The 27,254-nt window shown below is 34.8% G+C and overlaps 1 protein-coding gene across 2 annotated transcripts in view; it reads left to right on the forward strand.

Annotated features, from left to right (window-relative positions):
- Nucleotides 1-27,254, forward strand: part of LOC138713424 (nudC domain-containing protein 1) — a 47,736-nt gene that overhangs the window by 14,974 nt on the left and 5,508 nt on the right. For both annotated transcript variants that reach the window (XM_069845515.1, XM_069845516.1), the window contains exons 4-7: nt 5,130-5,319; nt 6,931-7,113; nt 12,107-12,314; nt 25,699-25,843. In XM_069845515.1, the coding sequence (XP_069701616.1) occupies nt 5,130-5,319; nt 6,931-7,113; nt 12,107-12,314; nt 25,699-25,843 (726 nt within the window). The remainder of the gene's footprint in view (nt 1-5,129; nt 5,320-6,930; nt 7,114-12,106; nt 12,315-25,698; nt 25,844-27,254) is intronic.

The raw sequence follows: 27,254 nt of genomic DNA on the forward strand, positions 1-27,254 counted from the left end.
AAAAAGGAGTTCGCTATTCATGTATAACAGTCTTCAATGCACTGCCTAGTTATCTTAAAGATTTGAAGAACAACGAGAAAAGGTTCAGAAAAGAATTAACCAAATTTCTACATACTCATACCTTCTACACAATTGATGAATTGTTTATGCTTGTGAATTGAATTATTCTACTTAAATGGCATGTACAATTTTATATAGCTCAACTAAAATATGTTTTTATATTGACTTAATCTGTTTACTATGTATTGTATTTTTTGTTTAGCATAACTGATGAATTGTATGTACTGTAAATTGAATAGTATACTGTATAGGTCAACTGATGAATTGTTTAAGCTTATAAATTGAATTAATCTACTTCATATGAATTGTATAGCTTAACGAAAATAAGTTTGTAAATTGAACTAATTTGATTGTATATGTTTGTATAGTTTGGCTGATGAATTGTATATGTTCTTAAAATGATTACTAGTCTGTGTAGCTCTACTGATGAATTGTATATAGACCTACTGTAAATTGAATGGTAATATGCAGGGAACGGATTTATATGGACTAAAAATATATGAAATATGTAAATATATATGTAGTTATTTTTACCAAAATATGGAATTAAATATGGATTTTTACCAAAATATGGAATTAAATATGGACTTAAAATTATAAAAAAATGACTATGTACGTTAAATATTGATACATTTTAATCAAACTAAACAAAAAATATAATGGACGTACCTTATCTTCCAATGTAGTTTCAACAAAACACAATTTTTATTGTCTGTTACCATAACAATAGGTTACAAACATTTCTTTCAAGTGCTGAAAAGTGAATCTTCTTCTATTGTCTCTGAGGATAGATTTATACTGACTAAAAGAGCGTTCGACGTCACAAGAAGTAACTGGTACATAATTCAATTTCACAATGTCTGCTGGGGATAAGTCCAAGTTAATCTTCACTGTTGATTCACCACTCATCACAGCAACAACCTTTTGTAGTTCTTCATATCCAGGGTTTTTTGAAAGTACAGTGTCCACCTTAGCTCTTACTGCATCTGCAACTTTACCTCTACCACGATTCAGTTGTTCCACAGTACTATTTATAATTTCAAAACTTTCAGATAGTGAAAGGTGCCTATTTTGGAGACTTTTGAGCGTTTTTATGATGCATGAAAATGTATGCTGAATGTGAGCTAAGTCATTCTTCACACTTATGTCACAGGTAACTGTTTTCGCAGTATCAATTGAGACTGCATCTTCAGAGTCCAATGCAAGGAGAACATTGTTAATAGAGTCTATATGTTCGGCATAATATTCAACTGCTTCTAGCCATGTACCCCATCTAGTTAAAATTGGCTTTGGTGGCAATGGAATTTCAGGGTACATTTCTTTCAACACGTTAACTCTACTGGGAGCTTTGAGAAATACTTTTTTCACTGATGAAATCAACAAATCTACTTTAGGGAAATTGTCTCTGACCACTTCTGCCACACGATGAAATGCATGCGCCACACAAGTAAAATGAGTCAATTTAGGATATACAACAGATAATGCTTGTCCAGCTTTGACCATATAAGGGGCAGCATCGCTAATAAAGAATAACACATTATCGTACATAATACCCTTTGGCCACAGGATACCCATAGCTTCGTTGAACAGTTTAACTATAGTTTTGTTATTGCACTTTTCTAGAACATCACAATGTAAAAGAATTCGTTCAGAATATTGTTCACTTAACAAACCGATAACTACATTACCAACAAGTCTACCTTCTTTGTCGGGAGTCTCATCAATGGAAACCCAAATTGAACTATCTTTAATTTCATCTCTTATCTTCTGTATTGTCTCATCGTAGATGGATGGAGCATACGCCTTCCTAAGTGTTGACTCATCCGGGATTGTATGTTGAGTATATTTTTCAAGGAATTCCCTGAAGACCTTATTCTTTAGTTTGTAGAGAGGAATATCAGCAGAGATGAGAGAACGGCACAGGTCGATGTTAAACTCAGATCTTACATTCGATGTTGTTGGTTGTGTTAAAAACAATTGTCTCTGCTTGGAATTTAGTTGTTTGTTGGCCTGATGTTTACTAGTTGTAATGTGTTGTTGCACCAGGAACTTTTGTGTAGATGATACTGCACACTGACACAAATTACAAAATAATATTTTATTGTCAGTTGATAAACCATCTTCTTTAAATTCTGAAATGTAACTTGTTAGTTTTGATTTTAAATTGACTGAATGACGTACTTTTGGCATATTTACCGTCTTTATAGTATGATTTACAAAACTGAACCTATGTGTACTCTGACTGGCATTTAACTGTTGAGCTGCACAACTGAAGTCTGTTAAAAATTTTAAATTAAATTAATACAGTTTTGTAACTTACTTTCCCATTGTTGATAGGACTGCTAATTTTCAAATAACTCTGATGTTAAAGGGATTACTGAACATGTGTTTAAATCTCTATTGTTGAAATGTATTTTTAAAAGTTAATGGAATTTTGTTTTGTTTTATTGTTAAACCTAATATAATATGGACTGTTTTATATGAAATATGGAAAATATATGGAAATTAACGAAAATATGTACTAAACTCTAAAATATGGAAAAATATGGAAAATAAAAGTAGGATTTTTCAACCCTACACATTGTGAAACATAAAGATAATGCAAAATATAAATTATATTAGCTTTATAAGTAAATATGTATTTACATATAAATCCTTTCCCTGGTAATATGTATAGCTCAACTGATGAATTGTTTATGAATATAAATTGAATTAATCTACTTGATATTAATTGCACAAATTTGTATAGCTTAATGAAAGTATGCTACTTTGTATTGTATATATTTGTATAGTTTTGGCCGATGAATTGTATATGCTTTAAATTGAATAGTAATCTATATAGCTCTACTGATAAATTGTTTGTGTTTGTAATTTGAAGTAGTTTGCATGATATGTATTATCAATTTCTGTATATCACAACTGGTTGAATTGTTTATGCCTTAAATTTAATTAAATTGTTTTGTATTATAATATAGTTCAACTTATGAATGATCGTTTGCGTTTGTAAATTTAATAATCTGATTGGCTATGTATTGTATACTTTTAGTAGAGCCATCGATGTAGCTCAGTCGACAGACTCGCTGGGCTGCTGATCCGGAGCTGCGTCCGGGCTTGGGTTGGATCCCCCTTTGGACTTTGGTTTCTTCGGAGGTTTTCCCCAGCCGTGGGACTGAAGCCGGATGGTCTATGGCGAGTCCTTGGCATCAACCCCTTTGATTTGATTACCCCCTTTGATTTGATTACCTGGTTGGGTTTTTCCGAGGTTTCCCCCACCGAAAAGGCAAATGCCGGGTAATATTTTGGCGAATCCTCGGACCTCATCTCATCTCACTACATCTCGCCAAAATGTAAAAAAAAAAAAAAAAAAAAAAAAAGTAAAAAAATTGTACAAAATTGTAAAAATTGTAGAAAATTACTAAATTGTAAAACTATAAAAATTTGTAAAAATTGTAATTGTAATATTGTAAAATGTTGACATGTTCCACATCTTAAAGCTTCATTGCTCATGTAAGATCTATGGAATAAAATAAATGAATGAATGAATGAATGAATGTACAGTCCTAGAAACAAAATTTGGGCCACCTGAATTTTCCAAATTCCAGTTATAACAGTAAGCATACGGAGTATGTTAAAACTGGAACTTGGAAAATTCAGGTGGCTTAAATTTTGTTTCCGAGTCTGTACATATTGTGTGTGGGAGTAGGCTCTTCCAGGTACAGATCTGCATGGGTCAAAATTTTAAAGCCAGGCCCATTCATCTCTGAACCCAAACCTGACCTGTGCCCGGAATTGTTTTTAAATATATTATCCTAGCCTGCCTGAAACTTAAAAGTTTCCAAAGAAGCACACTGAAAGCTAAATTTAAGATATTAGTAATGTTTATTCAGTTTATTCTCGTTATAATAGTTCAGTTGGGGTAAAGATAACCTCAAGCAGAGAAACAAGTACACCAAGAAAATAATAAATCAATTAAAATTAACTTATGTAATGTGAAAATGAGCAGTAACTGGTCAATACTAATCCATGTTATCACTCATTATTATGTACTTATCAACTTACGATTTAATGTTGTCCTGGATGCATATTAAATTTAAGATAGAATATAGGTTATGGCTTGTATATTTACTATTTATATTGTATAATTTGATTCAATTGTTCTTTAATGTTGTCCTTGGTTTAAATATGTTAGTTCTGAAAACTTGTTTAGCTTGTTATTGATATCCTTTTCTTCCTCCTATGATATTATATTTTCTAAATAGTTGAATGTGTTTACTTCTATTATTTGATTTTCGATAACGATTTTACTTGTTTCTTATTGGGGTCAGGTCCTTCAAAACCTATTGTTTTTCCTTAATTTATGAAGATTTTTTAGCCCATATTCGGTTATTAGTTTATTATCCGGTAATTTAACCCCTTACTGCACACACTGGTTTAATATTAAAATAATTTAAGTAGTTCTTTCTTTCTCAACTGATGTCACATATGGTCAAATCCAATTCCTGACCGTGTGCCATATCTGACCCAGTATGCAGTTTGAAATATTAAATGCTTATATTATAAATTATATGAATATAAAACTGATATGTGCCATATCTGTCCCAAAATGCGGTAAGGGGTTAAATGTGACTTTCTGAATATTGTGTAAAGTGTCTGATGGAATTATGTGGCAAGTAATAGATATTAAGTTGTACTTTCCCTGAGAGTGGAATATCTGATGTATTTTCGTTTTCCCATTTTGTTATTTCATTCAATTATACCCTTTGTGTGTGTGTGTGTGTGTGTGTGTGTGTGTGTCTGTCTGTCTCTCTCCCTCTCCCCCTCCCCTCCCCTTCCCTCTCCCTCTCTCTGTCTCTGCAGAGCTTGATAATTCGGAATCATATTTTATTTTTATTTTGTTCTCTTTGTTTCAGTTATATCTTTTATTATATCTATTATGTGGTGTGGAATCTCTGTATTGTAAAAAGTCGTTCTCTTTTTATGAACTCATAGTCAGTAATTTTTTATGTAAGAGCAGGAATAACTTTTTATATAATTGTAACTTTTTTATATCCATTTTTAATATTGTGCAGGTGATGTTTAGTGATGAAGTATGTGGAAAAGAGAAATCTTTCACTGTCTTGGATTCACGAGAGAATATAGCAAATAGAAGAGAGATTCATAGTTTGCTCTTTTGGGTTGATGAAATGAAAAAGGAGAGAGAGAATGGTTCTGAAGAAGTGAAATTTGCTACACAACTGGAATGGATTACTTTTAGTGAAGGTAGGATAATTTAACTGTTAATGTTAACCCATTGTCTATTTTCGTTGAGAAAATTTGGTTTCAAACTGTATTTTCGAGAAGTTTTTGTTAGATTTTCAGTATAAATTAAGTATAGCTAAGCATGCCGTGGCCTCAGAAGAAGAAGTTTTGCTCATAATTTTACGAGAGAGTGTAGGAAATATTGATAGAATTAAAGGTAAAAGTATCCCCGTAACATGCCATGAAGGCACTTGGGTGGCATGGAGGTAGAGCCCCATGCTTTCCATGACCTCGGCACTAGAATGAGGTGGTGTGGTCGGCACCACACTCTGAACGCCTTTTACCCCCGGGAAGGACCCGGTACTCAATTTTATAGGAGGCTGAGTGAACCTCGGGGCCGTTCTGAAAGTTTTGCAACGAGAAAAAATCCTGTCACCACCTGGGATCGAACCCCGGACCTTCCAGTCCATAGCCAGCTGCTTATTGATAGAATTAAATAGTATTATATGTAAATGCGGAAAGAACAAAGTGTTGATTGATAAAATTTACAGTACATGTGAAACTGTCTTTATTGTATGAACACGAATTTTTTATGGGATGTCTCTTTTAATATTTAAAATGTCAAATAGCTGTTTGCAGTATTTCATGTGTTATGTCTTGAATCATATTTCTGTCCTTCTTTGACTTAATATAGATGAACGTCAATCTCATGTAAGACATGTCAACAATTGACTCATTAACTTTTTAGTAAAGATAAAGGTATCCCCTTCACATGCCATGAAGGCACTTTGGGGGCATGGAGGTAGAGCCCCATGTTTTCCATGACCTCAGCACTAGAATGAGGTGGTGTGGTTGGCATCACGCTCTGACCACCTTTTATACTCAATTTTATAGGAGGCTGAGTGAACCTTGGGGCTGTTCTGGACGTTTGGCAACAAGAAAAATCCCATCACCACTTTTGGGATCGAACACCGGACCTTCTAGTCCATAGCCAACTTCTCTACCAACTGAACTACCCAGCCGCCCTAACTTTTTAGTAGTCTTGCCAATTTTGTAATTAATGTGATACTTCTCTTATGAAACCTATATAAATATCCTGTAACAATATTAAACTTATTTTTATAGTTTTTCATTTGAAATTTTACTGCAATCAGTGTTTTTTCCACTACCATAAGTTTTGTCAATGTCACATTGTCATTTGCATTTTATCCAGAATTTTTCATAAATGTCTTATTGTAAATACATAAAAATTATGTTCAGTAGTACCTCGATAATCCAAATTAATTGAGACTGAGGGTAGTTAGGATTATCAGTTCGTTCAGATTATCAAATATGTGGAATTACTCTACTTGAACTTAAAAAAAATACATTGTGTAAGTATAAAAAACGTGGTAGAAATCGTCTTTCTTTCTTATTCTGCGTAACATCCTCTTTTATTCAATTTACACACCACTGTGGGTAGAGAAGGGAGCTTCATTAGATCTTCTTTCCCAGTATTCTCTCGTTTTCTGTGCTTTCTGGTATTGTACATATATTCGGTAGTGTGTTCGAATTATCCATGTTTTACTGTAGTTGCTATTTCATAGTTTAGGCTTGTGAAATATATTCTGTATGTTTTATTTTCTGTTCAAGGAGAGAACCAAGAGTGGTCAATGCAAAGTGTACGTCAGTTGTCTGGTGCTGGTGGACTGGATTATGCTGCATTAGAGCCTGGTTGCCAGAGTTTATATATATCAAGTGGAAAACCTTTTCAATTTCATTCAGATTCAGAAAACCCAGTAAGAAAAAAAGAATGTGTGGATACGAAAGAAGAAAGTATGTATTAGTAAAGAAATGAAGAAGTTAATACAGTATACTGTCATTTATACTTTTTTATGGGAGTCTGAAGGAAAAAACGCGTATCTGAAATTACATTTAATAACATCTGAAATAGCATTTGAAGACCATATAGGGAGGACGAGTTAAGTCAGTTTAGTAAAATTTTCACGTGATAAATTAGGACTTCACAGTTCAGTCTACAATAAAGTACTTAAATTTATAATTATAACATATATGTAAGATTATTTTTAGAAATTCGTAGCTGCTCAGAGCTAAAGCTGGCTGATATAATTACATTTAAAACTCCAATCCGGAAAATTTTACGACATTGACTTATCTTGTTCTTCCAGTGTGATCTTCATTTAATAACATGTGATTATTTTTAAAAAATCTTATTTTGGACTGCTTTAATTAAGGAATAAAATACGCTCTCAAATTGTTATAATTGTTCCATGATTTGTTCAGTTACATCATGGTGTGTTACAAAATGTTTCACTGTTTCTAATGCAGTAACATCGTCGTTAAATACATAATTATGGTTTATTTAACGACGCTCGCAACTGCAGAGGTTATTTCAGTGTCGCCTGTGTGTCAGAATTTTGTCCCGCAGGAGTTCTTTTACATGCTAGTAAATCTATTGACATGAGCCTGTCGTATTTTAACATACTTAAATGCCACCGACCTGGGCCAGGATTGAACCCGCAACCTCGAGCACAGAAGGCCAGTGCTGTACCAAATACGCTACCCAGGCCGACTTCATCATTAAATGATGCAGGATTGATGGAGGCAAGCATGGGTAGAGTCTGCCTCGGTAGCGTAGTTGGTATAGCGCTGGTCTTCTCTGCTCCAGGTTGCGGGTTCGATCCCGGCCCAGGTTGATGGCATTTAAGTGTGTTTAAATGCGACAGGCTCATGTCAGTAGATTTACTGGCATGTAAAAGAACTCCTGCGGGACAAAATTCTGGCACACCGGCGATGCTGATATAACCTCTGCAATTGCGAGCGTCGTTAAATAAACCAGAATTTAGAATTTTTTTAGCATGGGCAGATTCGAATTTCTACGAATTTCGAAGTGGACCACATCTTAACAATGAACACTTGCTGTATTTTCACATTCTGACTTTTTCACAGGAAACCTAATTTCTAACAAAGTTGATTTAGAACATAATATAACTGACTTTTCTTATCTTCTGAGGTTTAAAGTACAATTGTGTAATGAAATTGCAGAGTCCAAGTTACTTCGAAACTACTCCAATGTCATACCTTAACTTAACCTTATTTTCCAGGAAGTCATTACCTCCTCTTGGATATATTCTCGCATTGTTTCATGATATTCAACCACTTGTGATGTAATAAATGTTTCATGATGTTACATATTTTATCTCAGATATTATCTGCATATTGATTTTTCCTGGATTAGCTAGTAATAGTGTCTTATCTCATCCAGTTTTTCTTTACTTAGATTGTGTCTTCCTTTGGTTTTCTATAAATTGAGCTCTTAATGTCTCAAAATTTTGCCACCAATTAATAAATTATGAATTTACTTGATATTGCGTAATTTTTGTATTTTCTTAGAAATTTCTTTTCAGATCTTTTCTAGGACAAACACTTCATGGATGCATCTTTCATGAAGCCACTTGTTCCACAGTATACATACTACTCATTTCACACTCGTAATGAGAGGTCAGTTTTGCACTGTTAACAAACTCAGGTCCAGTCGGGATGAGTTCCGTGAAGTTGGTGACCGGGTGATGTGGCTTTTGTGCTCTTCTTTTCACACATATACTCACTTATCACCACCCAGATCTTTTCGTTCTCTCTTCTTTTTTCATCGCTATATTTCTCTCCACCAGCCACCATTGCATGCGATGCAGAACACCTACCACATCATCACAGTCATTTTCACCTTTTCATTTCGCTGTTAGTTTTTGCCACGTCCGCCTACGTGACGAGATTTGTTAAGGATGCCTGGTTAGGCTTCATTCTTCTTTCTCTTCTAGTTATTTATATTGATTAGTAGGTTAAGTTTGCTAGGCTTATAACTCCCGTTTCACCAGTGGGGACCTTTCCTATGTCTGTGGTTCTGTCCCACGGTTTCAAGCATGACTTCCAACCAGCAATAAAGGGATAGTGGACCTTTCATACTGCCCCTATATGCAAGTTTAGGTACGAAGCCCGGACCAGTGGTCATGTACAGTCATGTAGAGCCTCCCGTGGGAACCCGGGGCAATTTAGGTGCCCCAGTGACCGACTCTGCTCACTGGAGTGGATATATCACTCCGATGCATTACTGCTAACAAATGGGGATTGCGATGTAACCAACCATGCGATGGGTATGTCTCGGATTATTTGGCTTATGTGCAGGCAAGCTTTTTACGAGTCGGGTTAGGGTAGCTGGGTAGTCTTGGGACTGTTCAGTATATAGTGGGAAGCCATGGATTGTTATTTCTGTGGTAAGGTTATAAAGTTGTGGCTCGCCTCTGGTGTAGGACTTGCCGTTAGGTGTGTAATGCCCAGTTTGAAGGGTAGCTTACATGAGATGGGTTGTTTGGGATCGGGCTGTTGGGGAGGGGGTCCCCACAGCCAGCACAGACCGTGAAGAATTTTTTAGGTGTCTTCTTCCGCCCTCTCCCTCCCCCCCTGATAGGCTGACGCGACAGTTCTGTAGGGGAGGGGCCCAGTTCCAAATTGACCTCTTCGCACTTTTCTTCTCCTGCCAGTAAGAAACAATGGAAAGAACTATTACTGAGAGAGGCTGCGCTGCACAGCTAATTTTATATGCAACTTCGGTGCTCTCATGCCTGTAGCAAAGGGAGATAGTGTGATTGGCGTGGTCACACAAGTTACATCAATTGGTTTATGGCCTAAGTACTGATAACATAATTCGACTATGGCTCATAGTGTTGTTATAGTAAGCATATGAAATTGTGCAATTTTTTGTTCCACTGCAGATCCTGGAACAGGTGGATGACACATACTTGTATGTGTGAAGGAAAGACATATTTAACGTTAAAACTTACAGTAAACATGTAATGAATGCCTCCTGTCCATTATCACACTTGAGGAAGGTCAAATTGAAGCCTGAAAGAAGCAGCACAGTAGTAAAGCTTACAATGAACATCAATGATTGTCAGACTCGAGCTATTCTGGAGACACTGTACTTGAAATATAGTCAGTATGATATGTACCACAATTTTGGACAAAGATGAAAGCAAATTTGGTGCTGTTAGTTTTAAAAATTCATGTAAGCATTGCTGGAATTTCTCAATATATAGTGTTTCCAATTTGTCTATAACTATACACATTTTGATGTTAAAAGACTGCAGAATGTGAATAGTAAATGAAAGAAAATACTAAGAATGATCCAAGTTGTTAAAATGAAAATACAAAATATTGCACTTTTAATATTATAGGAAATATTACTCTACATAGGTTACATAGAAGATCTAAGATGTACAGTGTGCAACAAGACAGGACAAATCATCAGAAAGAGCCATCTCCCAGTTTATGTAAAACTAGACAGGAGAAAGCAGTAAAACCATGAAATATGTTTCTGTTGGGAAGCAGGAGGAAAAATGGTGCAAGCTACTGAAGTCTTATCGGCCATTAGACACAACACAGATACTTAGCTTCAAATATCAGAAATATCCAACAATAATACGATTATCTTGATCATCATCATCATCATCCTTCACGAATTAGGCCTCTGTAGACCTGTTTCGGTCCCATCTAGCAGTCTTCTTAAAGGTCTTCCTGGTCGACGATGTCCTCTAGGTTTATACTGCGATATACTGTGAAGAAGGGATAGTGACGCGAAACATACAGCCTCTCCTATCCAAATGCCATCCTCACCTTCCCGTGGTCCACCCTGTTTCTACCAACGAGGAAATGGCGACCGAGTCACAGCGGTATAACTGTTTCATCAAATGCAGAGGAAATGCTGCATTACAAGCCTGTCCAGAGGCTAAAAGTGGCAGCCCCACTACTGGACTACCTAACGATAAGGCTAGTAACCTATCTTAGGGAAAATTACATTACTTTCAAGCCTCAAACAAGCAGTATAAGGACAGATTATCTTGATGTATTACAATAAAATTTACAGGTGTGTGAGTTGTAGTAGCTTGCCATTGGCATAGCTTCGACAGTAGTGAGTTGAACTCGAGACTTGAGGTTGGGTTGGGCCATGGATTCGATTTCCATTTTGACTATTACTAGCTGAGATTTTTCCTCAGATTCGACTTGTCAGACATCATCTTGCTATCACCAGTTAACTTACACTGATAAGCACAAAAAACCTCGAGACTGTGGTATGTTCAGAACAAAAAAAAGTACACTTTTTCTCAGATATGCTGGCTTATGAGGCAATAAATTTGAATTTTTAGATCATTAATACAATAAGAATTTCTTTAAGTATATTTGAAGAGTCCACTGCAGTACTGTTTCGCTATGACATTCCTTCTTTTTTGTGTTGTTCACCAATTCATCAAAACTTTGTAGGTATGAGACTATCATCCTTTTTGCAGTGCATTGTAGTCTGTGATATTTTACTCCCCTTGATGTGTAAAAATGAACTTTAAACGAATTTTTCACAAATTTGTGACATTCCCCTTTTTTGCAGTGGACTCTTCATTTCTATTTCTTAGTATCAGCACAGTCTAGTGTATGCAGTCACGAAGCTCAGTATGTAGTGAATATGCATCCATAGATAGTTGCTAACCACTAGGATCGCTACTATCGCCTCATTACAGGCAATGCGAAATAGTACCTGCACAATCTATTGTTCCTAGTATCCTCATAAACCCAAGCTTCGTGACTGTATATACTAGACTGTGGTATCAGTATCATGTTACATAAATTTAAACTGTGGGGTTAACTGATTGCTATGAATTAATTTTTGTCTAAAAAAATTCAATGTCTCTAATAATAGGTAAACCTTAGATATAGAGATTGTTTACTTGAGGAAAATTATGTTCTGTTTCCATCTTTTCAGAAAAAAAACCAGAATATTTTTGGCTTCAAACAAATGAAGATATCAACATATGGTTTTCTGTGGCAGAACAAATAACGAAAGCAGATCTAGATGTGTGTGTGAAAACAAATTATGTCAAAATCGAGTGCAAGAACTATATATTACTTGAAGGACCAACATGGCACAATTTGGAGGCTGAAATTACAACCTGGACTATCAACAAAGGCAAGTAAGTGAGGGCAAACTAATTACAATAAAGGTGTCAGTTGTCATTTGATTTATCATTATGCTTCATATGATAGACACACTACGACTTCGAAACTGTACAGTTAGACACACTACGACTTCGAAACCGTACAGTTAGACACACTACGACTTTGAAACCGTACAGTTAGACACACTACGACTTTGAAACCGTACAGTTAGACACACTACGACTTCGAAACCGTACAGTTAGACACACTACGACTTCGAAATCGTACAGTTATTCTTAAGCAGGCCCCAATTCCACAAAAATGTGGAGTAATTGAATCTATGCTAATAATAAATCTGTAGCCGAAATTTTTCTGGTAATTTTCGATTTTCCAAAAATAATTGGTCCTAACATATATAATTAACCACCCTGAAACCGAAAATCGCTTTTTTGAAATTTTAGTTTGTATGTCTGTCTGTCTGTCTGTCTGTCTGTCTGTATGTTTGTTACCTTTTCACGCGATAATGGCTGAACGGATTTCGATGAAAATTGGAATATAAATTAAGTTCGTTGTAACTTAGATTTTAGGCTATATGGCATTCAAATACATTATTTAAAAGGGGGGTTATAAGGGGGCCTGAATTAAATAATCGAAATATCTCGCTTATTATTGATTTTTGTGAAAAATGTTACATAACAAAAGTTTCTTTAAAAATAATTTGCGATAAGTTTTATTCCTTGAAAAATTTTTATAGGACTGATATTTAATAAGATAAATGAGTTTTAAAATTAAAATAACTGCCATCTAAGGCCGTGTAATGAATTAAAAAACAAATGACTTCGTCTATAAGGGGCCTTGGACAGCAACAATCGAAAGCTATGAAAGATAGCCTACAGAGAATGTTTCTGTGTTTGTATGAAGTAATATCGGAAGCTAAATTAACCGATTTGTATAATTAATTATTATTTCACCATTGGAAAGTGTAGTTTCTCTAGATGGACATAATGCTATAATGTTATTACAGTAACTTCTGATATAATATAATATAATATAATATATCATATCATATCATATCATATCATATATCATATCATATATCATATCATATATATCATATCATATTATATCATATATCATATCATATAATATAATATAATATAATATAATTTATTTGAAGGGTTCAGAACCATAGTGGGCCAAGCGCCATTTACTGAATACGTATAAAACAAGGGTTAAAATTAAGTTTTTACCATAATTCAATGGAAACCTATAACAAGTGAAATAAAATACACACATTAAATCTAAATGATGTCAGTCTTCATTAAACTATGGTTGCATGTAAGAAAAATTAGGAAACATGTTAAAGGAATTGTCATTGCACCAAATGAGTGTCTCTGGACCAAAATGATCGCATTTTAATTATTTGGATGCAATTTAAATTAAGTAACATATTAAACGATTTATCCTTCTATCAAACACGAATGTTCCCTGGATCAAATGTCCTATTTTAATTATGTAATTACTTTATATTTATTTCTAACGGGTGCAGCGGAGCGCACGGGTACGGCTAGTTACAAATAAAGTTCTTGTAAAGTATGGTGTTCTGTTTTTTTTTTCTCCACAAAGCAAACGAATCTTTATACTATTAAAAAATACATTAGTAAACTGTTATGGCCTTATTCCTGTCAGATTAAATAATAAAAAAAAGTGACAAATACAAGTAAGCGTTTCATGGATTCAGAGTTGAAAGGTCCACTGTAAAATGTCCAGCTACAATAATGTCCACTGTGCTAAAATGTCCTCAGTACATAAATAAATGTCCACTACAATAAAACGTCCACTTTATTAAAGGTCCATAAATTTTATTTAAAAAATATCCATGTTAGAAATATGTCCTGTGGTCTGTGTCAAAATCATTATTAGTCTTCTTCGATATTTGACAATTGAGGAGCAGACATGGAAAACGGTATAAGTGCTTCCTAGGTCAGATTTTATTTTTGTTATGGAATGTGATATATTAGCAACGCCAATGTCATAGTAATGGATATATGAGCCAAACATCCTTCCATATAGTCAAATGAGTGCATTCTAGATGTCACTCATAAGTCCCGTAGTATAGTCCTGATGAACGATTTAAGTGCCACCTAGTGTATGTTCTGTGGAGGGTTACTCACTGTGTTGATCTGCAGTGAATGTAGCGGTTTTGTAGCATTTATCTTGGATAATAACAGGACACTAACTATAAAGGTATCTAAGGCAAAGAAGTGTGTAGAAATAGGAAGGGAAGCCATACACAACTGCTAAGGGAGGGAGGGAGGGAGGGAGGGAGGGAGGGAGAGAGAGAGAGAGAGAGAGAGAGAGAGAGAGAGAGAGAGAGAGAGAGAGAGAGAGAGAGAGAGAGAGAGAGATTTCTTACAGGTCCCTTGACCTGTTACTCTGTGAAAAGATTTATTAAATCTACATACTTAGACTTTAACAAACAAAATTTGATAACACAATCTCAAGGGAAAAAATGGAATCTCCTCATCATAATCCATAGTTAATTCCCGATTTATTACACAAATTGTCTGTAGCAGCATTTAGATTGGCAACAGGCCATGACTGTTATCAGTCCCCAAACCAAAAAATGAATTCGGAGCACCTCAAAATCTGTGCTTCAGTGGCTGATCGTGACAATATCTTTGAAAAATATTGGAGTGCAAGAGGTCAAATGACTTTATTGTCAAACGCCTGGCATTAGGAAAAAAACAACATTTGTTCTTCTTACCTCTACTTCTGCCATAATATATCACCTTCATGTGTGTGGTTCCGTCCTGCATCCTGTACAATTTGAATGTCATCCAAGTCTGTGTTGGTTTCTACAGTGTGCACTGCATCTGCTTCTTTCTGAGCACCTCCAGTAGAATTTATTACCATTTCTGTTTCTGGAGTGAAAATGGTAAATAAAGCCATCGTGTATTAAAAGCTGTTCCCCTTTTTATGAGTAAATGATCTGACCATGGCACAGAAATTTTGCTATTGCCTAGTAACAAAAGCAGCATTGTTATTGCCTAGTAACAAAATCAGCATTGTTACTTTACAAATATTTGTGAACATCTTAGTTATTAATGGATATTTTGAAGTGGACATTTTGATATTTGATCTTTTTAATGCCATGAACCATATTGTTGTGGACTCTTTGTCCAGTGGACATTTTACTGTGGACTAATCTGGAAGCATTTCATGGCTTGTGGTACAATAAATAAATAAATAAATAAGTAAGTAAGTAATTAAGTAAGTAAGTAAGTTCGAAATTTAGTGGAGTTGTCCTCAGATGCGAAAATTGTTTGATAAGATATATAAAATATGAATTCGTATAGGCCTAAGGCATTTATAATGCAATTTTTCTTTGTAAAAGTTAAATAAAGTAATCCTCAGTAATAAAGTTACCTTTAGAACTGAGGTTCTCGGTTTGAAACTTAATGAAGGATAATGGATTTTAAAAGAATAATAAATTGTTTAACCAGACTTAGGATCTATAAAACTCTTGCACGACCAGTCCTTACATATGGCAGTGGAGCGTGGACTATCGGGAGGGCAGATGAAGGAAAACTTACAGTAGCAGAAATGAGGTTCCTGAGAAGAACTGCTGGTTATTTCCTACTTGAACACAGAAGGAATGACATACTCGAATTCAAAATAGAATCAGTTATTCAACACATATGTGAAGAGGTGGATTCCAAAACCAACTAAGCCAATTTTTGGTGATTTTTAAGCTATGCTGCTTAGTGTGTTCTCCTATACAATTCTAATAAGTATATAAATCAAATCCAACTAAGGCTTGTCGATTTTAAATGTCAAAAATTGACGGTGTTTTCCAAATCCACTAAGTCAAACATTGTTTTATTCCAGACCCAACTATGCGCATTGGCTATATCGACACAGCTGATTTAGCAGTGTTGGGCTTGTTTTATTTCAGTCCTTCTACTGTAGTTGCACATTGCAGTTCGCTACAAATATTACTGATGTAACATTAAAAAATACCATTAGCTTTGAAAAAAGGAATGACATTCTTAAGCTGATGTAATACATACCCGAGGAAAATAGTAAAGCCAAACAATTTTATGAACAAGCACTGAAGGAACCTGAAAGGGGATAATGATAATTCTGTTCGTATGTATGACGAAGAAAAGCCATTTGTGTTAATGAAAATAAAAAAAAATTGTAAAATTTCATGTTGAAACTAACATGTACATATTAAGTTCAATTAGTGTAGCAATAATGATAAAATACACATATTTGGTCAATATTACAGTGTTTATAAAATCGATAATAGTACATTATGCAACGAGCCTATAATGATAGTAAGTAAGAAGCGAGTACGGATGTTTATGAAACTCGCTTGCGCTCGTTTCATAATTTTCATACGAGCTTCTTAATTACCATTATAGGCGAGTTTCATACGACTTTTTATGCTCGACCATATTTCTAACTTGAAATTATTCATTTTATTTGTATCTAACTGACTTTGAGCAATACCTCGTAAATTGTAAGATGTGCGCAGACGCGAAAGTATTGATTTTTTCTGAAAAACAAATGTCCACTTTGACCTTGATAGCCTATAAGAACCTACAGAGTAAACTAAATATTAACTTTGATAGAACATTGAAATTAAATTAGACATTGAGAAACGAGATGACAAATTGAATTTATTTGAATATTATTTACAATTAACGCTAATTATTATAATAACAGAACATAACCTTCTGCGACAGTATTGGATTTCCAGCCTCCGTGACTTTTCGCTAATTCTCTTTTGATTGCATATCCGAGAATAATCGATACTTGCGGTTTTATAACAGTACAAAGCTGACTTGTCATAGGCTGAGGTTTTATAACGGTACAAAGCTGAATTGTCATTGGCTGAACACCTGTACTTTAATGAGGGGGTGTACTTTAATGACATGCATTAAAGGACTGCTACCAGGTGAATAATTATTACATTTCGGCATGGTCGAGCATAAAATACAATAAAGGATATATGTTACAGTTATATGAACACTTCATAAGTTTATTGAACTTAGACATGTTTCGGAGAATGCTTCTCCATCTTCAGTGATAAATTACATAGACGAAGTGATTCAGATGTTCGAACTGTGTCCTTGCTTGGCTTGAAGAACACAATTCGAACATCTGAACCACTTCGTCTATGTAATTTATCACTGAAGATGGAGAAGCATTCTCCGAAACATGTCTGACTAAGAAATTTAATAAACTTATATAGTGTTCATATAACTGTAACATACCTCCTTTATTGTATTTTAATGTAGTAATAAATAAGTTAAATTTCAATTTCAGTGAAAATAGAACATTGCAATATTCAATTCAACCATTTTCAATTTCTGTAAATATAAAATGTAAAATCTACGTTACAACTAATAGTATGTAATACTAATAAGTTAAAGTATTTGTCATAATAACCTGCAGTGTAATATTTTTTTTCAGTTAACACAGCATTTGCAATTCAATTCTTTATTTCTGTAAATGAAAAATGTAATATTCCATGTTAAAACTAACATGTAAAATGTTACAGTATTTAGTAGTAAATATGTGGAACATTTTCTTGAGTTAAGAGAGCATACTTGAATTAACCAGTATAGGGAAATATTCTGAATTTTTTCCAAATCAAACTAAGTCATGACTTAGTGCGATTTTGAAAAAATACGCGTCTATAAATCGTAAGATAAAAACGTAAATGCCACAAATATTTCGTAATGTCATATCTATGTTATGACATATGTGGTACAACATAAATTACTCAGATAATCAGCTCCAAAATAATTATTTCAGTTTTATTGCTCTCCTGAAAAAAGTAGTTTTTTGATTAGTTGGTTTTGGAATCCACCTCTTCAATCATTATAGAACTAGAAAGAACATGTTGGCAGAATGCCCTATACTCGCTTGCCAAAACGAATCTTACCATATGTTCCAAGAGGTTGCAGAAACTTAAAAAAAAAACTACAGGTAGAGACCATGACAGACCACTAGGTCTAATACGTGGGATGATGATGATGATGATGATAATGAAGAATTGTTTTACATGTCTTGTTTTTGGAAAAAGTAAAACAGATGATCCTGTATTGTAGGTTTATAAAACATAAAAGACTGCTGCTCCTAAAAGTGAGGGTTTCGTTTCTCTCCACTTCATAATGTCCAAGTTTCTGCCCCTTTCTCTCTTAGTTATTTTTCAAGAGGTCCGCAGAAGATGCTCTTTTTTCTATTAAAAGCTTCCTTTGCCATTGCTATTAACCTCTTGATTTCCTGGCAGTAGCTCATGTTACTGCTTACAGTACACCCCAAGTATTTGAAGCTGTCCACTTGTTCCATTGCCTCATATCGAATTTGCACGTTTACCTATATTTTTCTTCTGATATCATGGTCTTCTTCTTGTATGTATTTATATTGATTTCACACTGCTCACAGCTATCATTTAGCTCTAGTAGCATATCTCTTAGTATTGTCTCCTCTTTTGCTAACAACTCCATATCAGCAAGCAAATCTTAGGCAGTTTCTTTCTCTTCCTCCTACGAACACATCTTCCATGTTAATTAATTTAAATTACTGTTTGAGAGTTTGCAAAATGCATATCTGATACTGTTTATTTACTACTGATATTCACACTTATGGAAGTTTTTCTTCACAGCTTCACAACAATCATTGTTTTTACTGCGAATTCAAAATGCTCTCCCATTCTCTGCCTCATGGCAACTGAAATGGCATTGCCTAAGAAACAGTATGGCGGTATCACAGTCTTACCAACTTCAAGTATGACTTTGCAGTAATTGATTCAAAATCTGTCGTTCCCACGTGCCACACTATACAGTATATATATATATATATATATATATATATATATCATCTCATCTCATCTCATGTCATAGTGTAGACCCACCTCCTATGGCACATCCTTGGAAACATTTTTGTCAGTGAATTGATCTACACTACTGGCTTCAAGTGCACACCATTAGTAAAAAGAAAAAGTCACCTTTGATGACAAAATTAGAACCATATGCTAGTATGTTTTAAGTTTACTTTTCTAAAGAAGATAAAATGTGACATCGTATTAAATAAATCATTATAAAATTTTGAAAATAGTTGATACCTGCGACTGCTCATGTTCTTTGTGGTACAAACCAAATTGTTCATGTATCATTGGATTCTACGAGGGTTGGTTAAAAAGTAATGGCAACAGTGCTATAATTTTTAAATGGCTTCATTATCAGAGGAAATACCACTTACATTCCTTCATTGTAATCGCTCCCCATGTTTATCATCTTTTGCCACACTTGCGGAAGGCATCGTACACCATCAGCTTGTCCATCTATGTTGATGTCCTGAAGTGACTGTCCTATGACATGAATAATGGCATCTCTTATATTATGATGTATCCCTCTAAGTGGGTCTTTCATTGTGAGAAAGAGATCATAATTGCACGGACTCATATCAGATGGTAAGGAAAATGTTCCAGTACTTCCCATGACCAATGACGCAGAAGATGTCATGATGTTAGCAATGTGATCCTCAAATTGTCATGAAGAGTGAAAGGAGTCGTTTCCAGAAGGTGCCATCGCTTTCTCTTTAAAGCTGGACGAAGGTAGTGTTGCAGGAAATTGCAGCAGGAGGCAGCATTTACTGCATGGTACAGTATTATTCTATAGATGTCATATGCCACAATGAACATCAGAGCGCATTGTTCTTGGATGAGGAGAGCCGGGATGCTTCCATTCATTTGATTGCTGCTTCATGTGTTTGTATGAGTGAGCCCACATTTAGTCCATAGTTAGGATCCGTCCAAGGAAGTCGTCATCTTCCCTCTGATAGCAGTTCAGCAATTGCATAATGCTGCCATTGTTGCACCTCAGTGATTCAGTGCGTTATAGGGCCTTTGGTTCACTATGTTTCGTTCACTTTTTTTCTTGTCCACAGACACATTTGTCCATTTCATGATTCGTCCATTAAGTTTTGTCCACTGACCATTTAGTCCATTTTCATGCTTCGTCCATTAAGTTTTCGTCCACCGACTATTTCGTCTACTATGGTAAAAAAAAAAAAAGATGACATGAAACATATTTCATTTGGTGAAAATGTATTTTATTTAAGTTTATTTATCTATGAGAACAAGTTCTTGTAAAGTTCGAGAAATTGGTGGCCGAATTTTATTTTGAGTTTGGTTCACATGTCTCTTCATGGTGTTTCTGTCCAACATCAGAAGGGTTTCTGGTCCGTCTCGTCGTGAAGAGCTGCGCGCATGATTTGTGCCAGAGATTCATTAGGATTTTCTTCTGCACGTCTCTTAAGGTCATTCATAACTTTCTAACTTCGCCCTCCACACCTGCATTATGTTGATGTTTTGCGATGTCATCTAAGTCAGTCCCAGTTGTGCATCTTGCATTACAATTCTGTCGATCCTCACATCTCCAGTATCTTCTTCTTCCGTCTTTGCTGACTGAGTGGAAGTGGTAGCAGTACTCATTATAATGTAACATTGGTTGCCTCCGACGTGTATAATTTTTAATATCCAAAATGGAAAACATATATATTCATACTTTTTAATATCCAAAGGACAATGAAACGTATCTAAGAAATAGATGACAGTGATGGCAATATCATATGTTGTAATTGAAGGGCTCAGAGCCAAAGGCTACCAACCCACAATTTTGTATTAAGCCTTTTTTCAAAACTATACATTGTTGTTATAGATTAATGATATTTGTTTGTATTTATTCAATGTAAACCAATTAAAATAAATTGTGAAACCAATCATTTTTGTCAGGATCCTCTTAATTTCAACCCTTATTTACTCATTTTGTAGTTGTGGGTTAGTCGCCTTTGGCTCTGAGCCCTTCAGTTGTAAGAAGGAAACACAAATTTGTATTCTAAGATGAACGAAAGGTTATGCACGTAAAAGGTGTGGACAAAATGTATGTATGGATGTAAACTGTATGGACCAATCGGTTGTGCACAAGAGAACATGGTTGAAAATGAGTGTACGAAAGGTAAACAAATTGTGGACAAAAGGTAGTGGACGAAAGGCCCGCAAACCATTCAGTGGGGTATCCAGTGTGTTGCAATTTTGCGTAACCCAAGAATATAATGCAGAATGTGGAGCACGGTTTTGTTTCATATACCTATCTCTGCAGTTAATACACGCGCAGTCCATCAGTGATCAACATCCAGCAGGGAAGTAAGAAGCTGAATAGTTTAGTCGTCGTGAACAAGGCCTGTCCTAAACAGCATCCCTGCCTTCACTAAACACTATTGTATAATATGACAATGCTGCATCACCACATGCTTCACACAGTCTCTGATAACAGTATTGTGCACTACGACCTCATGCAATTTCAATTTTGATCCACGAACGTTGTTCCAGTTTCGTAAACATGTCGTTAGGGTGCTTGCACTGTCCTCCTGTACTTACAGTGTTGCTGTATTTGATTGAATATTGTACAACCGATACCACTCGCACTAGCTCATCTGATCTTCAGCTCCACAACACTCTAAGGCTATCTGATGTAGCAGTGTTGCCATTAGGTACTTTTTATTCAGCCCACGTAAATTATGTTGCTGATAACTAATGCTAAGCTTTAACTCTCTTGCTCTCCAGTATTTCTCACACAATGTGTTTAGAGGAAAGGGATGCATATAGCTGAAGATGATTCTGGTGCATTTCTTCCTAAAGACTGTGCAAGGACAAAGTGATGAAGAAAAAATTCCAGTTTTGTTCAAGTGTTTTGATAAACAGTCATGCCATGTGAGTAATCGAAAGGATGCAGCTGCACTTTTCCTTGGATATTCTAGAATTATATTTTGTTGTACACTGAGACACTCCCATCTTTTATTATTTGAAATTTCGTGGAAATAATTCGATATTATATCTTGATATTTTCAGTTGATTAATCTTTTAACTGTTAAAAATGATAAAGATGACATGGGGTTTTGTAAGATTTTACTTCCCTTCTTAGCAAGACAGCAGCTTCATTACCAGATAATCCACAGTGTGCCAGTATCCTTTTGAAAAACTATCATTTTTTTAAGCTTCATCAGATGGTATATAATTTCCTAACTTTATTTTACTTTAAGGTGACAGATTGGCTGTTACAGCAGTAATAGCTGCTTTAAAATCACTGAATACAACAGCTTGTTCAAAATAAGAGATCCGGTACAGCAGATGTTGAAATGTCGAATAGATGGCTTCAAATTCTCCATCAAAATTTGTAGTTCCACAACCTAAGGATTTATAAAACGCCAACAGAGGAGATGTAGCACAAGCACTTGTTCCATTTTGGTTGGACAATAGGAATCCATCAGTTAAAATATGGTACCATTTTTTTCTTAGGAAAGTTATGAACTTGCATTAAGGACATTACAGTGATCACTTTAATAGCGTCATTCTAGAACGGTGTTCCGCAACCTTCCCGAGGTGAAAGGTGTGACGCGAATTTTACCTGTTATTGTAAGAAATTTATAAAATTAATTCAAATTAAATTAAAATTAAATTGTTTTCATAAATATATTTTTGCATATAGGCCATTCGGTATCTTGTAAAACCTACATGAGCGTGAACCTACATATCCGCTGAGTTAGTGACATCCAGTGACTTTGAAGACATTATGAAGGAGAAAATAAAGAGCAGTCAGAAGTTGTCACTTCAGATCGACGAGTCCACCGATATTGGCGGTTATGCACACCTTCTTTCCCACATTTGGTACATTGATGGGGGATGTAATTGCAAGTAATTAATTTTTTTGCAAAGAACTGCCCGAGCGAGCTACTGGTGAAGAAATATTTCGTAAACTAATGAATATGTGGTCCGTGATGAATTAACATGGAAGGATTGCGTTAGTGTTTGTACAGACAGAGCCACTTCTATGACAGGCTGAGTGAAAGGATTCGTGGCTAAAGTACGTGAAGTAATGCCTATCATACGAGCAACCACTGTCTCATTCACCACAAAGCCATTGTTGCTAAGTCTTTGCCATCTCCTCTGAAAATTGTGATGGACGAAGAAGTAAATGTCGTGAGCTTCATTGTATTGTATTGTATTTATTAACATTCCATGGTATTCATACATGCTTACAGCTAGAATATGGAACAAGTCAAAAAACTTAATACTATTATAAAATCTTAATTTATAGTCACAGTCTAGATGAAATATATACAGACGAGATTTACAATATAGTCTACTAGTACAACACACAGTTTTAGTATCAATTTCATGAAGTGTTATTGAATGTCATGAATTCACCTACAGAATAGAAGGCGTGAGAAATTAGGTACTTCTTTAATTTGGCCTTAAATAATTTTATGTTTTGAGTTTCATTTTTTATATCGATAGGGAGGCTATTAAAAATTTTTACTGCCATATAACGCACTCCTTTTTGATAGCACGATAGACTTGCTGATGGCGTATGAAAGTCATTTTTTTGACGTGTATTTATGCTATGAACTGTTGAATTAGTTACAAAGTTTTCACGATTACATACGAGGAAGATTATTAATGAAAGATATACTGACAAGCCATGGGCATTATTTGTAGTTTTTTTTAAATAGTCCTACACGATTCCCTAGATTTGGCACCTACTATTATTCTAATTACTCTTTTTTGTAATAGAAATATATTGTTACTATCTGTGGAATTTCCCCAGAATATTATTCCAAAACTCATTACCGAGTGGAAGTATGCAAAGTATATTGTTTTTAAGGTATTGATATTTATTATCTTTTGCATAGATCTAATAGCAAAACAAGCTGAATTTAGTTTGGGGGTAATTTCTTTAATATGATTTTTCCATTTTAACACATTATCGACTTTTAGCCAAGAAGTTTGGTTGTTGTTGTTTCTAATAGGGATCTATTATTAATTATTGCTAGAAATTTGCGACGTTGAATTTGGACAGGATTTAAATTGAATTATGTTAGTTTTGTTACAATTTAATACTAATTTATTGGCTGAGAACCAGTCACATATTTTGAAGAGAATTTCCTCTCTTGAAGATTGGAATGTGTTGGAGTTATTGGCTGTAATTACTATACTTGTGTCATCTGCAAATAATATGGGATGACCTACATCTCATCAAATTGCGGCTCCTAATATGAGGCTTTTCTCCGTTTTGTGTCAGGAAATGGTTCAGAGCACATTACACTCCTGCTACATACAGAAGTGCGATGGTTATCACGAGGTAAAGTGTTAGCGTGAATATTTGAACTTAAAGAGGAGGTACTGTACTTGAATTTTTTACTATTGAGGGCATGAGTACGCAGATTTATTTGCAGATGATGAATGGGTATCTAAGTTGGCATATCTTTTCGATATTTTCGTACATTTGAATGAGCTTAACAGAGAAATGCAAGGTAGGAACGAAAAAATTCTGTCTAGTATGGATGAGATTCAAGGATTTGTGAATAAACTGAATTTGTGGATACAGATTATTTAAAATCGGTGGCTTGAGATGTTCCCAACTGAATGTCCCCTTGCTGATGGTAATAAAGTGTTAATGGGCTTAATTAAAGAACATTTAGTTATCTTGCAGCAGAATTATTTTGGAGAGAGTGTTGAAGATTTCGATTGGGTTCATGATCCAATCGAAATCTTCAACACTCTCTCCAAAATAATTCTGCTGCAAGATTACTAAATGTTCATTGTAGATTCAAACAATCTTCCGAATAATATACTCGTACAAGAGGAACTGGCAGATTTAAAAGCTGACAGAACACTGACATTAACTTCTCGAAGTGCCTTTGGAAACATTTTGGTTGTCAATAAAGAGTGAATACTCTGTTATCTCCGACATGGCAGTTAATATGTTATTGCCAATTTCAACTACATGTATGTGTGAGGTGGGCTTCTTGACGTTAACTGAAATTAAAACATCAAAGAGGGAGAAACTCAGTTCCATCGATGAAGAAATTAGGCTTGCACTGTCAACGATTCCGCCACGGATCAACCATCTGTGTGCAGCTAAGCAGGCCCAAGTATCACACTGAAAATATGAGTGGAGTTATTTACTTTAATGTTAGTAATAGAAATGTGTGTTTTCTACAGTGAAGTTCATAAATTGTTAATAAATGCAAGAGTCTATTTCTGTTTTATAATAATGATGTTAATAATAATAATAATAATAATAATAATAATAATAATAATAATAATAATAATAATAATAATCAATTTTATTACATTAAGTAATGATATTAAGAGACTCACATTATATGTTTTTGAGGGGATTAACATTTTGGTGTGCCATGTTGATTCTAGGCCCGTCTAGAGTGTGTCTTGAATAGAAAAAGATTGCGGAACACTGTTCTAGAATCATATTAATTAAATACTCTGTCTTATTTCGTTAATTTTTTAAATTATATTTCACAAGCTGAACATTGTTGCAGACTTGAAATAGCGCTGGTGAAGGCAGAGCAAGGTCTTATGTGGCAAGAACTTGTGAAAGATGACTCTAGAGGTGAGCAGATTCCTGACCCAGCACTTGTTGAAGAGGTTCATCAGCGTCTTGCTCACTTATGCTCTGATAAAGAGGTAAAAACTAAACAGGTCTTCAATGGTGGAAGAGGCTTTTTAATTATAACTCCTAAATATTTTCAATATGTTGTATGTTATAAAATGAACTGAATCTGAAAAAAAAACTTAACTCCTGAAAGATGAGGTACTGGTATTTGTATTTATATGAAATTATGCAGTATATACATCAAATATGTATGTAAGAAATTATATTTCTGCTTACCATGGCAATTTTCATACTAATTAATTGTAAGGCTAGCTATTCTTGCTTAAGTGTGTGCCTATGTACAGACCTAGAAACAAAATGTGGTAAGCACTGAGCATGCACAGTATGTTATAAATGAAATTTGGAAAATTCAGGTGCCCAAATTTTGTTTCTGGGTCTGTACAAAACTTGATAAGATTTGTAATGTTTGTTTAGTCAACTGTCCGAAAACAGGTTGGAACCTCATAAATGACATCATGAGGCAACTACGCCAGGAGATAATAGAGTAGATTGCGCAGTTCCTTTTTCCCCATTTGTAATGTATTGTTTTGTTCTTAATTTCATATGAGAGTGAGATTTTCTTATCAGCAAAAAAAAAAAAAAAAAAAAAAATGTATAATGTATCATTGTCGTAATTGTTAACCATCTACTTTCCTCTTCATAAATGCTGCTTCAAAATGTATTTGATACTAGTGAGAAGAAGGCATGCTTCTGGACCCATTGATTTTGATGACGGTGTTGTATAAATGTTTGTGATGTAAAGTGGAGTATACCACCCCCACCCCCACCCCCACCTCCACTCCCCTTCTTCTCATTATGTTCTCTATTTGTAAGGTCAGTTGATTACAACTGTGTCTCCATGTAATTCTGTTTTCCTCTTTGCTTTTATTTTGCTACATCCTCCCAGTTTGTATCTTCATTCATGTAAACTTTATTTTATTGTGTCTATCAGTCTATTCGAAATCTTATAATTAGATGTTTTCCAATCACTTCCAGATTTAGCATTAGTAATTTTTTTGGGGGTTAAATGAAAAATAAATGCACCCAACACATTGAAAAAACTAGAGTTGAAAGTCATTGCAAATATGTGTCAGTAATACCTAACCTTGATCTTATTTGTACCTCTGATTGAGGTTCCGACTGATATGTACATCTATTATCAGGCAGTACATCTCATTTGACGATATGTGTCAGAGAAAGAACAATTGTTTGTATCATCTGAAGTCTGATTAGTGGAATATGTAGCTAATCGATGATGTGTGCTGTAGAGGGGAAAGGAATTGGTCATGCTATCCCATTATCTTCTGGCTTAGTTGCCTCCTGAATGATGTCTTATTGGTGTCACTTATGGGGTTGCAACCAGTCTTCGGATTGTTGACTAATCATACAATTGTATAAAAAGGTACAAAAATTGTATTGTCATTATTTTGAATTAAATGATTA

Source organism: Periplaneta americana, chromosome 14, assembly GCF_040183065.1.
Source record: "Periplaneta americana isolate PAMFEO1 chromosome 14, P.americana_PAMFEO1_priV1, whole genome shotgun sequence".
NCBI lineage: Eukaryota > Metazoa > Arthropoda > Insecta > Blattodea > Blattidae > Periplaneta > Periplaneta americana.